General features: G+C 51.0%; 1 protein-coding gene across 1 annotated transcript in view; it reads right to left on the bottom strand.

Moving 5' to 3' along the window:
* Positions 1-19,642, bottom strand: part of LOC118514070 (cadherin-related tumor suppressor) — a 48,721-nt gene that overhangs the window by 24,680 nt on the left and 4,399 nt on the right. Inside the window, exons 2-3 of the mRNA XM_036060596.1 lie at positions 9,174-15,066; positions 58-366 (exon numbers count right to left, since the gene is read on the bottom strand). Coding sequence (XP_035916489.1) covers positions 58-366; positions 9,174-14,522 — 5,658 coding nt within the window. The 5' untranslated portion in view covers positions 14,523-15,066. The remainder of the gene's footprint in view (positions 1-57; positions 367-9,173; positions 15,067-19,642) is intronic.

The following is a 19,642-nucleotide window of genomic DNA, read 5'->3' as shown; positions in this document are numbered from 1 at the left end:
GGATTTTCTGCTGCCGGTGATTGTTCACCCAAACTCCCTCCCGGCTTCCCAACCTACCTGAATAGTGATCGTAGTTTCGGTGCTCTGGATACCGTCCGTCACACTGACTTTGAACCGGTACGAATCTTCCGTCTCGCGGTCGAGCGTATCGCGCAGCTTGAGCAAACCGGTTTCCCGCCCCAGCACGAACTTGGGTGCGTCTCCTGCCAGCAGAGTGTACTCCAGTTTTCCCAGCGTATCGGGGTCCGTTGCGGTGATGCGCGCTACCGTCTGGCCGACGGCCAAATCTTCCGACACGCTGAATACCAACGGGAGGTTCTGGAACTTTGGCGGGCTGTCGTTCTTGTCCAGCACGTTCACGCGAATCTGTGGTGATGGAAGAGAATAGATGGACGAAACGTTAGTGTAATCACTTTTAGAGCTGCAACACCGCTGCAAAGAGGACGGTACATTAGGGTAGGAAGACTCAAATTTGGGGGTTTTTGCATGGAGCAATTCAACCCCGTGCATAGTCAACACCTAACAAGCGTCATTTCCCCAATGCATTTCATAAGACGCCACAATCTGAGTGAATCTGAAGAAATGTAATTCAATTCATACCCTGCAAATAGCTGGAACTGTCCAACGCTCGCGATTAAACTGTTTAATGGTCCTTTCACTGCAGCCCATCAATTATTTACAATCTAGTACATTCGCAGCGCCCAGCAAAACTGTGAGTACCTTCGAGTGGCTTCAGGATGTCCCGGATCGGAGCTATAACTCTTGGCAAAAAGGTTGGCATTTTGATTGGTACGAAGTAGCGACACGTTACTTTGCATTCGCCACTGCGCTCTGAGACCCTAATTTCGCGTCGTTTTTAGCACATATAAAATAGCAATATAATTCTGCAAACGGAATGGTAAACAAATCGGGCTAAGCCAACGCGAAGCAAAGGGCCGCAAAAAGCTCCCTAAACGGATGGGCGAATTGGGCAATAGATTGAAGGAAACGAAAAAACGGACAACACATATGCAATTCCTGGCGCTTTAGTGCGGTGCAACAGGTATAACAGGATTTCGTTGCCAATCCTGCCAAGGCAAAGGTGTCTAATGGGATTTAAAAATGCTACGGATGCGTAAACCAAAAAGACTCGCGCCTCGGACACTTACAACATTGTCGTCGAAGGCCAAGGCTGCATAATGGAGTGCAATAACAGTGGTTGGTAGCGGCGACATTGCGAGACCTGCGATTCAGTGCTCTGGACGCTGAACGTGGAGAACGAAGCGTCCCTCGCGTTTTACGCATATTTCATTCGCATCTCTCCGCGGGCATCGCTGTCCACGTTACGGCTGACGTTACTTTACGACTCTTGGCAAAGGCTGTGCTGGGTAATAATGTCTGCTAAAATTATTCGCTCACTTTGCTGCGCCCGTGTGTTTAAGTGTTTTCTGTTTCTCGGCATTATAAAACGGGGCCCGGCAATAAAAACATTCCTTTACACTCTTTTCACTCATTGGCGCAGAGCTTGGCGAACGCTGCTACGGACGAATGTTCTCCGAACAGTTCTATTAACACAAACCGGTGATAGTCGAAGTAAGATGCACTAATTCTTTTGGAATCCATTTAGATTTCTTTCCCAAAAAAAATGCGTTCGACTTCACCCCGACCCGAGTACACGTCGTTTGCATTGGGTATCCGCAACCGCAGGCGGTACCACTTGTATGCAAATAGTGTTACAAAAAAGAGGGAAACTTTATAATTACACCTGAATCTGGCAACTGATACGATTTGCAGTTTGTCTCGTCAAGCATCATCGTGTACGAGGCACAATGGTAAATCAGCAAATGATCGAGCAGAGCTAGTGAATGTGATGGATGGATGTGCGGCGTTCGTGTTATACGTTAGAAAGAGAGCTGTGCTCGGTGGAGAACAGAACGGCACGCAATATGTTAAAGTGCCACAGGATCGGACAAACTGTGCAACAATAACTGCGAAAAAGACGATTTCAGAAGGAAGAAATTCTACAGCGCGATGACGCGGAATGGCAGCTCGGTGCGGATGGGTGACGGCGCGGTTGGTTGGCCAGCGAGTAAGCGAGCGAGCGTGGTGGACAGTTTCCCCTCGGGTCAGAAAACGGACGAAGGATAAATGCACCAGTGACGAATGAGACTGAAATTTAATGTTTGCGTACCGTCATCTTACGCGATTTTATGTTTACCGACCGAGAGCCGACCGTTGGAGGACCGGCTTGACTCAACCAGGTCCGGTTACCCGCACACACACACACACACAAACGCTTCATCTGCATAGAGCTGCAGTGATCCTGGGGCTGGGGCGGACCGGGTCGTGCAGGTCCAAGCGAAAAGTGCACACACAGTTGATCGAGCACATAGCAGAAAGGAAGTAATGAGTCCGGGCACCAAGAAGCCGTGGTCGAGCAAAGTAAGCTCCGAGAAATTTTGCTTAATGTTTTGTCTCTAAAGCTGGTAAAATATTGAAGCAAACCAAACAGAAAAACAGTGTCCCTCCTTCTCTTTCTCTCTCTCTCTCTCTAGCTCTGTAATGAGCTCTCCCTTTCGCTTTATATATATGGACATGTACTATATATCGAACATTTGAAAATAGTTTCATTATTACGTTCGTTATTACACAAATATTACATTATTACACTGGCGTGCGTGCGTGATTATGGTAAAAGATTGTCCAGTTGTAAAGCGAAAACGGGAACATTAAAAATAAATTATCACAACTTCTGGAATTGAGCAGCAGCAGCAAGCACAGCAAACCCTCAACTTGTGTGGATAATGGTCTTGTGACTAGGAGCGCTAACGTGGGGCCCAGGAAGAAATTCTCTGCTCACGAGAAGTAAAATTGAAACCCATCACCAAAAGAAGGGTTTACATGTAGTCCGCGTTGAAGTAAAACCCTCCGAATCGCCCGAGAACAGGAAGCATCGCGCTGTACATGGAGGAAATTTTCTCTTCGAATCGTATGAATTACTTCAGCACTTGTCCAGAGGGCTTTGTCTGAAATGACGGACGAACGATGGAGAGCGATAAAAAATGGCGACCAACAACACTACTCATCCCCACCGGTTTGCCGGTGTAAATTAAAAGCGAGGACGCAGAAAGGTCCTGCGGGCGAAATATTGTAGAATCTAAGCATCACGGCAACAGAATACCAAGGCGGGATCCATTAACCGCGCCGAACCCCTATTTTCGCGCGAAAATCTTTAACAGGTGCAGGAGGACTACATCATCGATCGTATCCTGCTGTTAGGATATTTAAGACATTTCCATTTTAAGGACTGTGAGGCAAAAGATGTCTTCTTCTTGCACGTGATCGTTCGATGTGATCAACAATTGGGCAAAAAAAGTAAACCATTCTGAGCCACTCGTTTCTTTCGCTATTTCGCCATATTTCTTGTTTGCTATTTTCCTGCAAACCCGTTGCTGAGTAGATTCCAAATTTTATAAGTTTAACGATCCAAACCTTGCAGATGGTGCGGGTCAAGATAAATGGAGTACCGCTTCAGTCGGTACGCAAACTGTCCCCTGGTTGATGGTTGTATATCAACGCCAACCCAAACACATTCACTTCAAAAGCATCAAAAGTCGCTCCGGTCGCGAAGCTGGTATCGCACGGCTTAGTGTGTGCCGCCGCCCATGGTTATTAGCGTGGACGTGGAGTGCAAATTTAAGTGCACGTAAATTCAACCCGCCGCTCCTTCGCCGACCCGTCAAACACGCACGTGCATGTGTTGTGCGAATGATCATCATCTCCTGTTCCGATGGTTAATTATTCCGAGAATTAAAACGATGAGCGATGATGGTAGCGAATGCGTTTGACCACCATCAACGCATCGTAGCAGTGCCGAACGAAGCCGGCCAGCGGACGGGGCCCGGTGGAATGTGGTAGGGCCGGAGTGCGGGAAACAAGAGGTAGCCATGTCCAATGGGGCGACACGCCATCACTCATCGTCGTTAATACTGTCGCGGTTAGGAGAATGCGTCGAGTTGTTGAGGGAATTTCGAAAGATACCGGACCAAGATAGGGAAAAGAAAACGTAAAAGCATAAAATGGACCACAGCTTGCGAATTGAAATTCCTTGGTGGGGGGGGGGGTGCGAGGGGAAGGGTTGGGAGGCCGGAGGGGTTAGGTAAGCGAGGACTGTAGAAGGAGTCCGAAAAAAGACGGGCCTGTAGCGCCGATTCTCGTCATGCATTAGTCTGTCTATGTGACCACGGCCAACGGGGTGGATGAGATTTCTTTTATTTCTTTCCCTTACGTAAGGGAAAAACGAACGAACCGAACCGTGCGAGAATAACAGCGGCAGGAAAAACGAGCCGTGTTCAAAGGAGAGAGGGAATTAGGACTCACATTTAGAAAGACACACGTACACACACACACACACACACACACTACCAGGCAGTAACGCCGAAAGCTCTAAAAGTGTCTCGGCTGACCCGTTAAGATTCTGCACGGTTTGTTTTTTGGTTGTCCGGTCTGGTCTGTGTTGGTTAGTTCCAGAGCGAACGGTCCAACGAAGCAAAGTGTTCAGCTGCAAAACTGCACAGCAAATTACCACGCCGTAATGGCAAGCAGTTACACTCTGCACCAAATGAGACACGTAAAACTGTAACTAATTTTACATAAATTAAATAATAACGCACCGCGCGATCGGGCTATGGTTGTGCTCGATCGGTTGGGTGCATACTTCTTCTGGTTGCACTACTATCTCTCTCTTCAGCAAGCGAATCATACAAATTTTGATAGCTGAAATGAAAGCTGCCGGGTAACGGATACGCTCTCGAGTTATGGTTTGCTATCTAAAGCCGTCCTCCTTTACGGCTTGAAGCCACCGGGAAATATGACATTACACCCGGATGCTGTAACGATTGTGCCGTGGACGAAAAAACAAGAGCTACGTAAAGGGTGGACAGTGGAAAACACCATTTCCGAAAGGATAGAGCGCACCTTCCTTCAGCTAGGTCTGAGCAGCCGTATCACTACAGCCGTCAATCGTTAGACTACAATCCCGGGCCAACAGTTGATGTCTGCTGTTACGATAGAGGCGAGACCCAACTAGAGGCAACTTTCACTCAACGACCGGCGACGGCGAGGCAGCAGCAGCAGCAGCAGTGCTGAAAAATACATACATTTCAATTAAAGGTACATACTTTCAATTTTAGCCGTTACGTGCAACTCGTGGAACGTGGAAATCGTGGCTACCAAAAGCCAAGTAGAAGCCCTTTTTTGCGCTCCGTCCCTGCTCGCAATTGAAAGATTTGTGTGGTTGCCGTGAAAGATACTGGCACCACCGTCGTTGCTTCCGCAGTTGAGCTGCTTTTTTTGTTGTTGTTTGCGATGCAGTTTACTTTCCTTCTGTTCCTGCACTTGGCCGGGAGTCTGGAGTGAATGAGCTTCCATGCTTCCCCGTGTGAGCCGCGGTGTGTTTTTCTCCGTCGTTTCCATTTATGCTAATTTGAGTTATTGATACTCGCATCCCACGATTTGTCGGCTCGCTGTCGCAAACATGTCGTTTTTGCTGGACGTATCCGTTGAGAACCGTAGACGATAGATTCAGGCTCGCTTCCATGGGTAATTTTAATTAAATCACGAATCAAACAACCCCTTGCTGCTCGGCACGCCGTCTGCAAGCCCGGCGGTTGCACGTTAGCAAGTTCAGGTTCGGTTAGGATCGACGACGATCGTGTCGTCGAAACCCGAAATCTACTCAATGCTAACGCTATAGTTGCGGCGGCTTGACCGTTGTGGGATAGCTAAAAATTGATTCATCCCAAAATTACTAGTCGGTGCGTCCGCGATGGGCTTGTGTGAGAGCGAACTTGTGGCGATCGACGCGTTATTTTGTTCGGCTTGCACGCGGACACCAGCAGCCCAGCAGGTCCAGTTTGGTAGTGCTGACGTTGGACTCGACGGTGGTCGAGCGATCACGATGAAGAACACGGTTAAGAAAAGGACCTCGTTCGCTCGTTGCCCTCGAGTAACCGATCGTCAGTGGTCGACGGGTGGACTGTAGCGGGCAAAGACATGAAAAAATGTACTCCTTGCTGCTCCTCGCTGCCATCATCTTTAAGTATCGCATCACGCAAGCATCCCTCGGTCAGTCCGGCACGGCAACAACACGATCAGCCCTGACAGTAACGAAATCGCCGAAAGCGCACCGAATAGCAAACACTGACAACGGAGAGTAAACAGGATTGTCTACTTAGCATTCAGAGCACATCAACCATTTAGCTGATCTAATTTATCATACAAAACCACAGTTTTAAATTTGTTGATGGAAAACAATTGCATGACGATGCTGATTGATTTCGAGACTTTCCTGTCGATGTTCTGTATGTTGAAACGAATTCATCTTCGCATGAATCTTCCTGAGACTGCGACAACAATTTCCACTTTGGTATTATATTCCAATCCCAAAACACCAAATCACACCCAATCAATCGATACCAATTCCCGAAAAATCGATTGATTAGCGATGACATTTGCATCGAAAGCTTCGAAAAGTGATTTGCGAACATAAATCTCAACTTTCTATCAGTGATTAAAATTTTCAAGCAGGAAGACATTAAGGAAGAAACCAATTTTTGTTTCACGGGCAGCAGCACGTCGCACAATAAAGCACGGGCAACGGCAGGGCGAACTGGCTTCTGGCCCCTACACCACCACAATCAATGGCCAAATGATGCGCCTTCGAAAAGTGGAAGGCACGGAGGAAAGGTAGCAGAAAGCTGAGAAAACTGTTTTGATCGTACGGCTCGATCGTTCGGGCAATTTGAGGTATGGATTTATCGATGATTAGGCAGTCGTTAGAAGCTTGGCAACTTGTTTGATTCGTGGTTTTCGAGAAGGTTGGTGTATCATCTTGGCGAGACGAAAGAAAGAGAACCCCGCCACGAACAGCAAACCGCTGATGCAACTGGAAAACGCGAAAGTAACTACAATTGCTTCCTTTATTAGCTTGCGCAACAGGATCGCACCGAAAGTTCGACCCCGCAATAGACAAGCCCAAGTCCATGGTTCCGAGCGATGGGTTTGCAACCCACTACATGCAAAGCGTTACTCTTGATTGATGTACGATTTTGTGTACGTCAACGTGTCATACAGCAGTTGGATCGTTCCTGAAAGCAGTACGGATGAGAATGGTTGAAAAGGGTGAAGAAAACCCTACCCAACAAACCATCTGTTCCACTCTGCATTGTGGCCGAAGCCCCGCATATCGCTTCATTTTGCAATTGGCAGTTCTTTATGCGCGCCCATGTGTCAGTGTGTGCGTGTGTGTGTGTTTTTTTTTTGTTAAATTATTCAAATTGAACACCGTTTACCAAAAACAAACGATAATTACAATAGATCGAGACACGAGTTCCTGGCTAGCGGCTGTTGCTGCGTTTCTTCGCCTCTTCCAGCAACAGATTTCAATCGTAAACGAATCGAACGCTTAGTAATGTTGTGTGCTGTTGGCCCCACCCGCTAATGTGGCCGCGAACGAATCTTCCGCCATTCGGCCATTCCTACCGAGCTTCGTTCCGGTAAAATTCATAAAATTGAGCACACATCATCATCACGGTGGTTGGCGTTAGGCTTTTTTGGCCAAACTTTGTGTGCGGAGTGATCGAAATTAGTTCAGGAATAATGATCGAGTGCTTCATTGTGGCGATCATCGTGGGCTGCTGCTGGACGAATGCTGTTTGAGTAACGGTGTTTCAAGCTACGTTTTGCGGTTATGAATTTTTATTCCGCGTTGTTTGCATTGGCGAGAAGCTTCGACAATAGCATACGATCGACCGTTGGCTCTCGCATAAGTTTATTATTTTTATCAACTTGTTATAGATACTGTTGCCAACACGCGGAAGCAGCCTGTAAGGGATTAAGTAATTAACGGACACTTTGAACCCCAATGCCTAAATTGTGCTTTCTTGTTCAGCCGATTAAGAGTAGCAACGAAAATGTCTATTCTTCTACGTACAATAATGGACACGCCCTGCACGAAAAGCTCCTAAAGCTGCTGCTAGAATAAAACACAACTGGCACGGGAAGAATGAAAGGCAACCAGGACTGCGTTTGTGCACTTGCATGGTAAGAAAAGGCACACAGTCAAAGAGGAAGGACCGATATTGTATCCCTATAGGGCACCAACCACCAAACGCGACTGAACGGGGCATTCGGTAACATTTTTGCTGCAGAAAAACACCTATAATCTGGCGTCATAATACTTGCCTAGCAGCAATCGAATATGTGATGCAAGCTAGTCATTTCGTTCTCATTATTTATCACGAACGCGCCCGGACACATTAAACGGAAAACACAATCCACAGACTGGACAACACAATATGTTTCCCAAAAGTGCCAGAGGAAATGGGTCCTCGTGCAAGTGTGCGTTTCGTAGCGTTTTTCTCCCGATTGGCCAACCGGGTTCGTCGCTTGCGTTCGCATCGAATTCTTTCCCGGTTCGATGAAGCAACTTTTATGATTCTGCGCTCGCACGGTGTTTCTAGCCGCGGAGGCAAGGATTGCAAACCTGCGGCCTGATAAATGAGCTGTATATTCATGAGTATTTTGCGCTTTCGGTGGTTTGTTCCTGCTGTGAGATGGTGATGACATACTAGGCTTAACCGTATGACGCACCTTGTTTATGAAACCAGCTTTCAAGCGGTGCTCGGGACGGGCACAGCTCCCACCGTATCTCGTAAACAAGAGTGTTCGGAAGGTGTCTCGCTTATCGAGTACACCATCCAGAAATATTTGGCGAAGAAGCCACGCAGCGTCAGCAGTGGGAGTAAAACAAGGGCGCTGGGAAATGCTCAGTCAGCTTGAAACGACCCATCGTAAATAGCGATTCGCCCTCTGCCCATAACTATTAAATGTGCGGATAAGTGTAGGAAAGGTTCGTAAAGTCGGTCCGCGTGAGATGGGCAGATAAGCAAGCAACATTAGCATTAGGAGGGTTTGTCTTTACGAGCTAAACCACCGCTGCTCCGCTTGTCAAATAGTGATTTGGCAGGTTGATTTAATTAGAGCGTAATTTCTCTATCACCCCACCAGCTCGGCGAGCGACCATTTAGATACATATTCACACTTTTTGTGTGGGTGCGATTGCGATGCTATCTGAACCCCGTCTTTCCCACACACCGTTATCTCGGCAACGAACAGCAACAATGGCTACTTACCCGGGTGCTGGTCGTCCTGGGCACGGCACCGACGGCAACGGCGTACACCTCCACGTCGTAGTGCTCGATGCCGGCCTCCCGGTCCAGCTCGGCGGCCGTCGAGAGAATTCCAAGCTTGGTGTCGATGTCAAACAGACGGTTAACCTGGCGCCCGTTGGCACCGGACGTCACGTTCGTCACGTAGTACTCGATGTCCGAGACCGAGTTGAGATAGGCCGAAACTGTCAGAATGCTGGTGCCGATCGGTTCGTTCTCTGACACACTGCCCGAAAGGTCCTTCTTGGCGAACACGGGTCCTCCGGCACCGCTGCCGGTGGCTCCTGTCGTAAGCACGGTGATGTAAGCGTCGCTACTCTTTCGTTCCGCCTGCACTGCTTCATCCGTTGCTCGTACGGACAACTGATAGCGAGTGTCCGGCTTGGTGATCGGTTTGCGAAGCGTTATCACTCCCGTCGTTCGATGCAGCTGGAACAGGTCCATGTTGCCACCGATCATCTCGTAGGTAACGAGCCCATTCGAACTCGAATCGGCATCCTGCGCGTGGATGCGCATAATCTCCGTAATGGCACTGTCCCGCAATGGCAAAATCGCAGCATTCATGGACACAAACACGGGCGCATTATCGTTCACGTCCTCCACTATGACCGTGACGAGCTTTTCGGCAGAAAGTCGCTGTGCCGGTGGGGCTGCCTGGTCGGTGGCTAGCACAGTCAGCCGGTACGTGTCGATGGCTTCTCGGTCGATAAAGTGCAGCGTGTGAATTACTCCTGTCGTTGGGTTTATGCCGAAATGGCGCTCCCCGTCACCGTCTTGAGGGTCTTGGTGAGCGATCTCGTACCGTACCTTGCCATTCAAACCGGAATCGGGATCCTCGGCCGTCACGGTGACGATGGGCGTGTTCAGCGGGATTCCTTCGCGGATTTGGCGCACGATGGCTGTGTTCGGGAAGGCGGGCGGATTGTCATTGGCATCGATCACGTTGACCGCGAACAGGATGGTGGTGGCAAGTCGTGGGTTTCCTCCGTCGGCGGCCGAGATGTTCAACGAGTAGCTTTGCGTGTCCTCGTAATCGAGACCTCTGTGCAGATAGAGCGCCCCGGACAGGGCATCGATGTGGAACGTGTCCCGCCGGTTGCCGGCAGCGATCGAGAAGGCAATCTGTGCGTTTGCCCCGAGATCCAGATCGGTTGCACGGAACCGCATGAGCTCGGTGCCGATGGGGGTCGTCTCGACGATTGCAATTTGGCTGAGCGTTTGCGTGAACTCGGGTGCGTCGTCATTTTCATCCAAAACTTCGATCGTGACGGTAGTGGAAGCGCTCAATCGATGCTGCTTCGATGCGTCATGTGCGACCACCGTGAGCTGATATGAAGCGGTCGTTTCACGATCGAGAGCCCGTGCCAGCGTTATTTGTCCGGTGGAGTCGTCGATAGTAAAGCGCTCTGCTCGGTTCCCTTCGGCAATGTAGTAAAACACATCGCCGTTCAGTCCTTCGTCCGCATCGTGTGTGTAGACGCGCACGAGCTGCGTTCCAACTGAAGCGCCCTCGGAAATCTGCACTCGGTAAGGCGCCCGCACAAACACGGGCGCATTGTCATTCACGTCTGTGATGAAAACTTTGATCTTAACGCGGTCCCGAAGTCGAACGGCACCATTATCTGACACGGTTGCCTCGAGCGCCAGGAAGTTCTGACCGCCGAGCGCCTCACGATCGAATGAACGGCGGGTGCGAATGAATCCGTTTCGTGAATCTATGCTAAAGTCTTCCTCGTGGTCCTTGCTGGCCGCGGAGGACGATGATAACGATGCAGATGATGAGGTCGACGAGAGAGTGTAGATGAGCTCTGCATTCCGTCCGATGTCACGATCGATCGCCGTCAGCTTGCCCACAAACGTGTCCGGAGGCTCGTTCTCGGCTACACTGAAAACGAACGTACCATTGGTGAACTGCGGTGCGTTGTCATTCTCGTCGATGACGTGCACAATCACCGGTACGGAGGAACTGCGCGGCACTGGCTGTCCCTCGTCAGCACACGCCACAGTCAGCGCGTAGTAGTCGCGCTCTTCGCGATCTAATGCACTGCGCACGAACAGATAGCCATCGGGAAAGATGCCAAACTTTCCATCCACGTTACCCTCCACGATGGTGTACGAGATGCGACCGTTCGGTCCAACATCCGCATCCGACGCGGCCAGCGCAAAGAAGCGTGAGTTGACTGGCATAGACTCGAGCAGCGATGTTTCGTACGAGGTGTGATCGAACACGGGCGTATGATCGTTCACGTCCTCCACCGTCACCTGGACCGTGGTGCGCGTCGTCAACGGTGGATTACCACCGTCCGTGGCACTAACCTCGAGGGACAGCACCGTTCCTGGTTCGACACTGATGGAACGGTTTAGGTAGATCACACCGCTCGATTCGGCCACGCGGAATAGGCTCTCCGGATTGCTGCTCAATCCGAACCGTACCTGACTGTTGGGACCGGTGTCTGCGTCCTTCGCTTTGGCCACATACACTTCCTGTCCAACGGCGGCATTCTCAGACAGGCGAATCTCGTCATGTTCGTACAGGAAAGCGGGAGCATTATCGTTCACGTCAACCACTGTGATGTTCACAGTCGTTTCGCCATATGCGAGACCATTGCGTGCTGCCACCGTGAGCCGATAGAACGCGTGCTGCTCGCGATCGATGTGCTGCGCCGTGCTAATAACTCCGGTGCGCTCGTGAATACGGAAACTGGCGGCTGAATCGCCGCGAACGATCGAAAACACGACACTGGACGAGCCTGCGGATGATGAGCCCGTCGCCCACCTAGCACGCACTTGGCCCACCTCCCGTTCTTGGCTAGCCTTCGGAAGTCGATCACGCCCATTGTCTTCCAGCAGACGAAACTCGTACCCGGTGGCGGTGGGTGTATCGAATCCAATCTCCTCCACGAGCGACTCCTTTACCACTTCCACGACCGCGTCCTGTTCGGCGCGACGTCCGCCACTGTCCTTGCAGCCCACTATCACACGGTGCACGGGCTTTGACGATTTTGCGAGACTCGAGCGTAGCGTCAGTGCTCCAGTTGTGGCATTGATCGCAAAGAGAGCTGCATCAGTGGTTGGACCACCCACCAGCTCATACTGCACAACAGCATTCTCTCCCTCGTCTCGATCAATGGCAGACAGCTGCACAACCAGCGTGCCCGGGGCAGCATCTTCACTCACTGGCACAAAGAACGCACGCGGGTACAGTTCGGGACTGTTGTCGTTGGCGTCCTCGACCGTGATGCGTACAGTAGCGCTGGAAGACTGTGGCGGCGATCCATGATCACGGGCGATCACTACCAGAGTGTAAGCGGCGATCTGTTCGCGATCGAGCGATCGACGGGTGGAGATTTGTCCCGACAGTGCGTCCAGCTCGAAGGTGCCGGGATAGTTGCGCTCCACACTGGGATGGAATGTGTACGTAACACTGCCATTCGTGCCCTGATCGTGATCGACAGCTGCCAGCGAAACAACTACAGTGCGCGGTGGTGAAGTCTCACTGAGCGTTACGTTAAGCAGTGGCTGAGCAAAGGCTGGTGCTTCATCGTTCTCATCCAGGATCGTCACCTTCAGCTGAGTGTGTGCCCACTTCGGATTTGGACCACCGTCCCGTGCCGAGATGCTTAGCTCCACATGGCCGAGCACTTCGCGATCGAGTGGTGCACGCGTCGTAATCAGCCCCGACGAAGGATCGATCCGGAACCACTGATCCCGGTTACCTGCCACAAAGTCGTAGAAAATTTGAGCATTCACACCCGTATCCTCGTCCGTGGCCGTAATGCTTGCCACGTACGTGCCGGGTGGGGCCAGCTCGCTAAGCACTGCCGAGTACTCCGATTTCTCAAACACAGGCTCGTGATCGTTGACATCGTTGACGTGAATGATGAGATGGGCGGTTGCAGTTCGGGCCGGTACACCACGATCGATAGCGACCACGGTGAGATTGTATTTGCCAATTTCCTCCCGATCAAGCACACCGTTCACCCGCACGATGTAAAAGCTGGGAGACTTCTCCAGCCGAAAGTGTTGCAGATCATTGCCGGCCACGATGCGCAGGCTAGTGTCGCCGTTCAGTCCTTCGTCTGCATCCACTACCGACACGGCCGCCACCACTGAACCGTTGGCAGCATTTTCGTCGACCGTCGCAAACCGACCGGTCGGTGGGAAGTACTGAAACCGAATCACCGGATCATGATCGTTTGTGTCCACCAGGTTCACTGTGACGTAAGTACGGCCGTCCTGCCGTGGCGTACCGTGATCCCGCGCAAACACGGTAAACACGCAGCTCTTGGGACAACTTCGGCCCCCCTCATGACAGTTCTGATGCGGACAGGTGAGTTGCTCCGTCGTCGCAATAACGCCCGTCTCGGGATCGACGGTGAACTGCGTTTCGGCGTCGGCCAAATAGTAGGTTATTTTGCTATTGTCGCCCAAATCGCTGTCCGAAGCCATCACCTGCAAAACGGGCGTGCCCGGTAGAACGCTCTCGTTTAGCGACACGATGTAGTCGCTGTGGTCGAATATGGGCGGATTGTCATTCACGTCCAGGATGGTTACATTGACGCGCAGATAACCGTACCGTGCCGGTTCTCCGCCATCTCTCGCCGAGATGTTCAGTGCGTAGAAGCCGCGACTTTCGCGGTCCAGCTTGCCGGTGGTCTCCAGATGCAGATAGTACACGTCACCGTTCGGGCTGGTTGTAACGGCAAGCCGGAACTTTTCGTCATGATTACCGTCCACAATTCGGTAATCGTCCGTCACTCCGTTCTCTCCCGCGTCCCGGTCGGTGGCGGCATCCAGCAGCAACCTGGTACCGGTGATGGCGCTCTCGGAAAATGAAACCGCAATCGTGGGTTCCGGGAACTCCGGCGCATTGTCGTTCACGTCCAGCACCGTGATGCGCACTTCGATCGGGTAGGTCGGTTGGCTGGAAAGGATCACCAGATCGTACCGATCGGCCCGTAACGCTTCTCGATCCAGCACGGCATTTGTCTTGATCTCGCCAGTGCTCGCATCCAACACGAACTCTCGCGGTGGCTCATTGAACCGGTACGTAAAGCCGGGCTTGGTAGGAATGTATCCCACCACCGTGCCCTTCGGTTCGTTCTCAAACACATTGAACTGGACGCGTGTTTCCACCGCCCGGGACTGCATTGCCCCGTCGCTGGAGGACCGACGCCTGGGCATGATAACGACGCCCGGACCTGGCCCTGGCCCCGGCCCGGGACTGTGTGCTCCCACCTGTTCGAAGGCTAACAGCCCCAACGTCACCACCAGCAGCCAACAAATGATATTCATAACACTGGCACTATACATTTTCACTCACTGCTTCTCTTCCTTTTTCCTAAACTCTTCTTCTACAAGGGACACTTTGCGCTTTCCGCCCCGTAAAACTTTCCTTTCCTCAACCTCTGACTTGTTTCACTCGGGCACGACAGACACTGGCTGGGTGTCTTATGGGATGTCACGCTGGGAATGGGCACCGCCGGGCACCTTTACACGTTTACTAGTCAGGTGCGTCATAATATTGCCCAAATGTTGCTAAACCGTTGGAATTTGATACATCGGCTGAACTTGCTATTTCTCATGCTGCCGGCCATGGTACACACTACCGCATGGATTCACTGCTCAGGGTACCCACACTTGCTGAAGGCTTCCGCCATTCTGCCCAAACAATTGCACTATCACTCGCGAAAAGCCGACACTCGAAGTACACTCGCGCCACTCTTTTTTGGGAAGCGATTCTCTTCACACACACGCACAAAGTTTTGCTTAAGTTGATAGAGCTCGGGCGATTCTGGACAACGAAGCTAGCGAGCTTTAACTGGAGATCGCGAATTTTGCGACACACGAGTAGGACCTGCAATGAGAACGAGAAAAAAAGGATAGCTTAGATGGAGAAAATTTGCTTTTCATATATTTTAGAGCTAATTAATGTTTCTAATTGAATTATCCTTCTTCTTCTTCTTCCTTGGCACTACAACCTCGAGAGGTCTCGGCCTGCCATTTCTGGCTTTCTGTGACTTAATTTTACCCGTAGAAAAGTAGTCAGCCTTAAGTACGGGGAGGCGGTCTGGATGGGATTTGAACCCCGGCCCTGCCGTGTGAAGACCGGCGCCGCTGTCGCCTCGGCCACCGGACCGTCACAATTGAATTATCCACCACGTCTTAAACTGGCGCTGCTCTCAAGAATTGAAACAAAAAAACAGAGAGGCCTTTCCGTCTTTAGCGTAGTGTAGTGCAGAATGCAGCGCAGCATAAACTCATAATTATAGTAAACAAGACAAGCATCTCAGTATTGTCTTGGTTGTCGTCGTCGTCGTCGTCGTCTTGCCGAACAAATATGGCTGCACGGCTCACGCACACCATGACGACGGGTCGGGTTTTTTATGTGTCTAATTTTTCCGGTCCCTTCTCCGTAACATGCCTCGCTCGCGCCGTCCCGTGTGTGTGGTATGTCAAGAGTCGCTTAGTCAGTCGACTCCTTACACACTCCCTACCGAGCTAGGCCCTATCCCAGCTTTACCGAGCACACACTAACCGATTAAGAAGCGTGCAGCGATCGCGAGGAAGTTTGCCCTTTCTCTCCACGTCGTCGTAAACTGGGAACCTCATCAGGTCGCGGTTGATTCCTGCAAACGTCAATAGGCAAAGATCTAGCAAATGCTTTGGCAAACGTTGATCATAGAACGATCATCTTCCTGCGCAAAAATGAAATGCAATTATCTAACACGGACGCTCCCCAAAAATGATCCCCAGCAGAGTGGAAAAAGCTGTATCGATGCACTTTTAATTTTCAAGCCTTCCGCGCCTTCCGAAAGCAAATTATGATCGCAAGAAATATGTAAAACTCGGAGGCGAACGGAACAGAAAACCTTTTTTACCCCGAGCGCAGAACAAGTCTCGAAGCGCCCGGCAAAGCAGATATGCAACTATGAAACGGGCGCATAATAATTTCGAAATAGCTTGAAACTTGTTTCGCTCGCGGCTAGACAACCGAGAGCATGCGAAGCAAACGGAAGGTTCATAAGCATGGGCTGCGCGAGATGCTGCGGCCGGCGGGCCCGTGTTGGGTCGAGCACTCAATCGGTGGTGCTGCTGCTGCGATGGAGATTTTTCGTTCCCTCGCCGCATTCCTTCGCGCTCGACGGTTGGCGTGTAGAGCGCGGTGCGGTGAAGTCGCCGTCCAACACATTGGCAACAACAACGGCATGGAACAGATTGCCGTAGCCCCCGGTGTCGCTTGCTTCCCCGCTTTCGGCCCGCACAAACAAGGCCGCTTCTTCGGAGTCGGAACTGAAGAACTTCTGGCTGTCGGTTGTGAACTTTTGCTAGTGTGAAGGGGGTGAAGACAATCGCCACCAATACACGGGCGCAGATTGAGGGTTGTGATCTCTACCACAGCCACAGCCAGAGCCAGCCTGGACAGCCCGGGAACGTACACACACACACGCATATACTGCCGCGACCGATAGAGCATATACGATGCTATGAGCCCGCGCAATCTTTTATGTGTCCGTAAACTCGTTCTTGCCTTATACGTCGTCCTGGTACGGGGCGGTGAGCGATTCTTCTCCGCTCCGAAATGGCTCGCGACCGACCACGACGACCAAGACGACGACGACGGCGACGACGATCGGTTGACCAGCATTTCTATATTAAGAGATACAGGTATTTACTTCATCATCATATTTTTAATATATAAATACTTTTTAACGCCGCTGCCCAAAGGCGCAGGGAATGTCCGAGAACGAGAGAGAGAGAGAACGCAAGAATGAGAGAGAGAGAGAGAGAGAGATGAAGAAAAGACTGAGAAAAGCTTCGAGGAACGGGCAAGCAAGCTGCTCAAACCCGAAACCCGATTTTATGATGCATATTATCTTCGCTTCCTCTTTCATGTTGCTCTGTTGTGTTCATCTCGCTTATGGCATTCTTTCCTTCCCACTATTGCGGCTAACGAACGAAACTCATGCATTGGGGAAGAAAGGCAAGAAAGAAAGCAAAAAACGCGGACTTTACGGAGGAGGAGAGGGGGGGGGGAGGGGGATGGAGGGAGGAAGGATGGGAGGAAAAGGTTAGGTGAAGGGAGCGAACCGAAAGCTTTAAAAGAATGGCCACACATAACCTACACATTCTTCAACGAGCGCGGGTCAGCGAGATTTTCTCCTTTCGATACGAAGGAATTGTTTTCCCATTTTTTTTCCTTTTTTTCAGTTTTCATTTGCTGCCGTGTTGTGTTGTGTGTTGTCGCTGTATGTGTCTTCCTCTCTCGCTCTGTCTTGCTTTATCGCCGTCTTTAGGCTTCGGCCGGGTTGTATTCTGGTGAGCTTTTTAGCGACTAGCAAAGGCGGCAAAGCAACACGCGCATGGCCGCGCGGATACACTCCCAATTTCGCTGGATCGGTGTTGGTGATAGGGACGCGCACGCACACGCACATCTACGCATACACAGCCGCAAGGGATCCCCCTTGCTGGCTGGCCCCGGCTTGCGGAGTGCTTTCGGAGTGGAGTTTTTCACCTTATGCTTAATTATTCATGCCCCTCGCCGAGAAATCACCTGGTCTCCCGTCGTCGACGTCGTCGTCGTCGTCGTAACCTGTACCAGTGTTTGGTGCACACAACCATACACACACATACGCACACACCAGATCTGTCCGTACAAACCCTTCGCACTGGACACGGTCTCTCTTGCTCGTCCATCGATGCCCATAAGTTTGGGTAAAGCGGATCTCTGTTGCGCCACCATAAAACGTGATTCAGCATGGTGTCGATGATGCTGTGTGTGCCTTTCGAGCTCTCCCCGGGACACAGGCATGCCATGAGAAACCGACCACGGTCTGCTCGTACATTCCATCCCGTTGCTTTATCCATCTCTTCAGCGAGTGTGTGTTGCCTCTCTTTCGTGCCCGTGCAAGCGCTCCTTGCGCTCTGGAGGAATAATGAACGAGGCTCGTTGTCTTCGTTGCCACAGGACGGCTTACTATAAACGAGCACGTAATACAAACATTAGAAAAACACAGTTTTTCTCTCCTTTTGCTCGCATTCGCGATCAATGATCATGGCGTGGCGGTGGTGTTGGCCGAGTTGGCGGCGACGCAGGCAGTGGAGATGTTCGATGGCGTTTGTGCAGGCAGGTAGATTGCCCAGGCCCGAAACCTTGCGTTTCCTTCGCAGCTTCACACCATGATACAAACAAACACACACACTCACACAAGCCAGACCAGACGCATACCAGTGTGAGCCGAACCGTCCCTCGCGAGACCTCTCCCGGCCATGTTGGGCACCATTTCGATAGGGTTCGTTCCCGTCTCGGAGTGTAGAGCGTTTGGCCTCCAGCCGACACCCGAGTGGCTTCGATATTTCTTACCATGTGCGCATTGCTCGCCGGGCTGCGCTCGGGCTACTTGCTCTGATAGTTCTGGGCTGTGGCCCGCTTTTGACTCATGACGCTGTCACTAATCTCTGGCCCCATGCAGTGGTATGTAATATGGCCCAACGTACAATGGTTTCGCCGTTCGCGTTGCCCGCTAGAATGTGCGTCTTTGCATCGTGGGGGTAATGCTGTCCCATCTTACACGTTCCCATCAGCGCACCGAGCGAGCGTTCACGGTTCTACTCATTTATGCGTCCAGCTAGGTTTATAGTGCTGCGACGAATACCGAGGGCTAGTTTTAGTTAGCTTATTTTATTACTAAACGACTGCACGCATAAAACTGCAGCTCCAAGTGCAAACCAAATACGTGAGCGAGAGCGAGGGATCGTCGCTTTTAAATCGCCTCCATCGTTGAAGTCTTTTGTATCGCTCGTAGCTGTTAGAACGATGCAGGAAAGGAAAACAGTGGGAGAAAATCGCCTTCTTGCACTGGATTATTATTTATTCTTTCCCCCCCCCCCTTTGGTTCCACCAACCAAACCGCCCGCTCCTCACCCCTCTTAGGACCCGGGAACGGATGAAGAAACCCCCATCATCATCGTTTGGCCGCGAGGGAAAAAGTGATCTGTTGTTGTGGCCCGCGGAAATGTCGGACAGACGATGTCATCCATAAATGTGCATCCCCCTGGCACATCCGATGACTATGCATCTTCTATTCGGTAACGAAGTGGAATTTCTAGTATTACCATATTTGTCGATTCAATTACGTAAAGCTTTCCTCTCAATTTCCCTCCTATTATTACACCCATACTTCCCGGTAAGAACAGAATCCCTCCTCTGCGCAATCGCTCCCCGGTCAGTGTGTGTATGTGTGTGCTTTATCTATTGTTTACCTTTAAGCTTCGGTGCGGTGTGTGTGTGCGAGTGTGTGTATGTATTTGCTTAAGCTCTTGTTTGTTCTGGTGGTCTGCTTCAATTATTTCGACCCGACCGTGCCGTGCCTAGTTAAGGAGCGTACACATTTTTTCCGGATTGTTTACTTTTATCTTACTGTGAAAAACGA

This window comes from Anopheles stephensi, chromosome 3, assembly GCF_013141755.1.
Source record: "Anopheles stephensi strain Indian chromosome 3, UCI_ANSTEP_V1.0, whole genome shotgun sequence".
In the NCBI taxonomy this organism is placed as follows: Eukaryota; Metazoa; Arthropoda; class Insecta; order Diptera; family Culicidae; genus Anopheles; species Anopheles stephensi.
The sequence above is the reverse complement of the archived record's forward strand: the minus strand, read 5'-3'. Positions and strand labels throughout refer to the sequence as shown.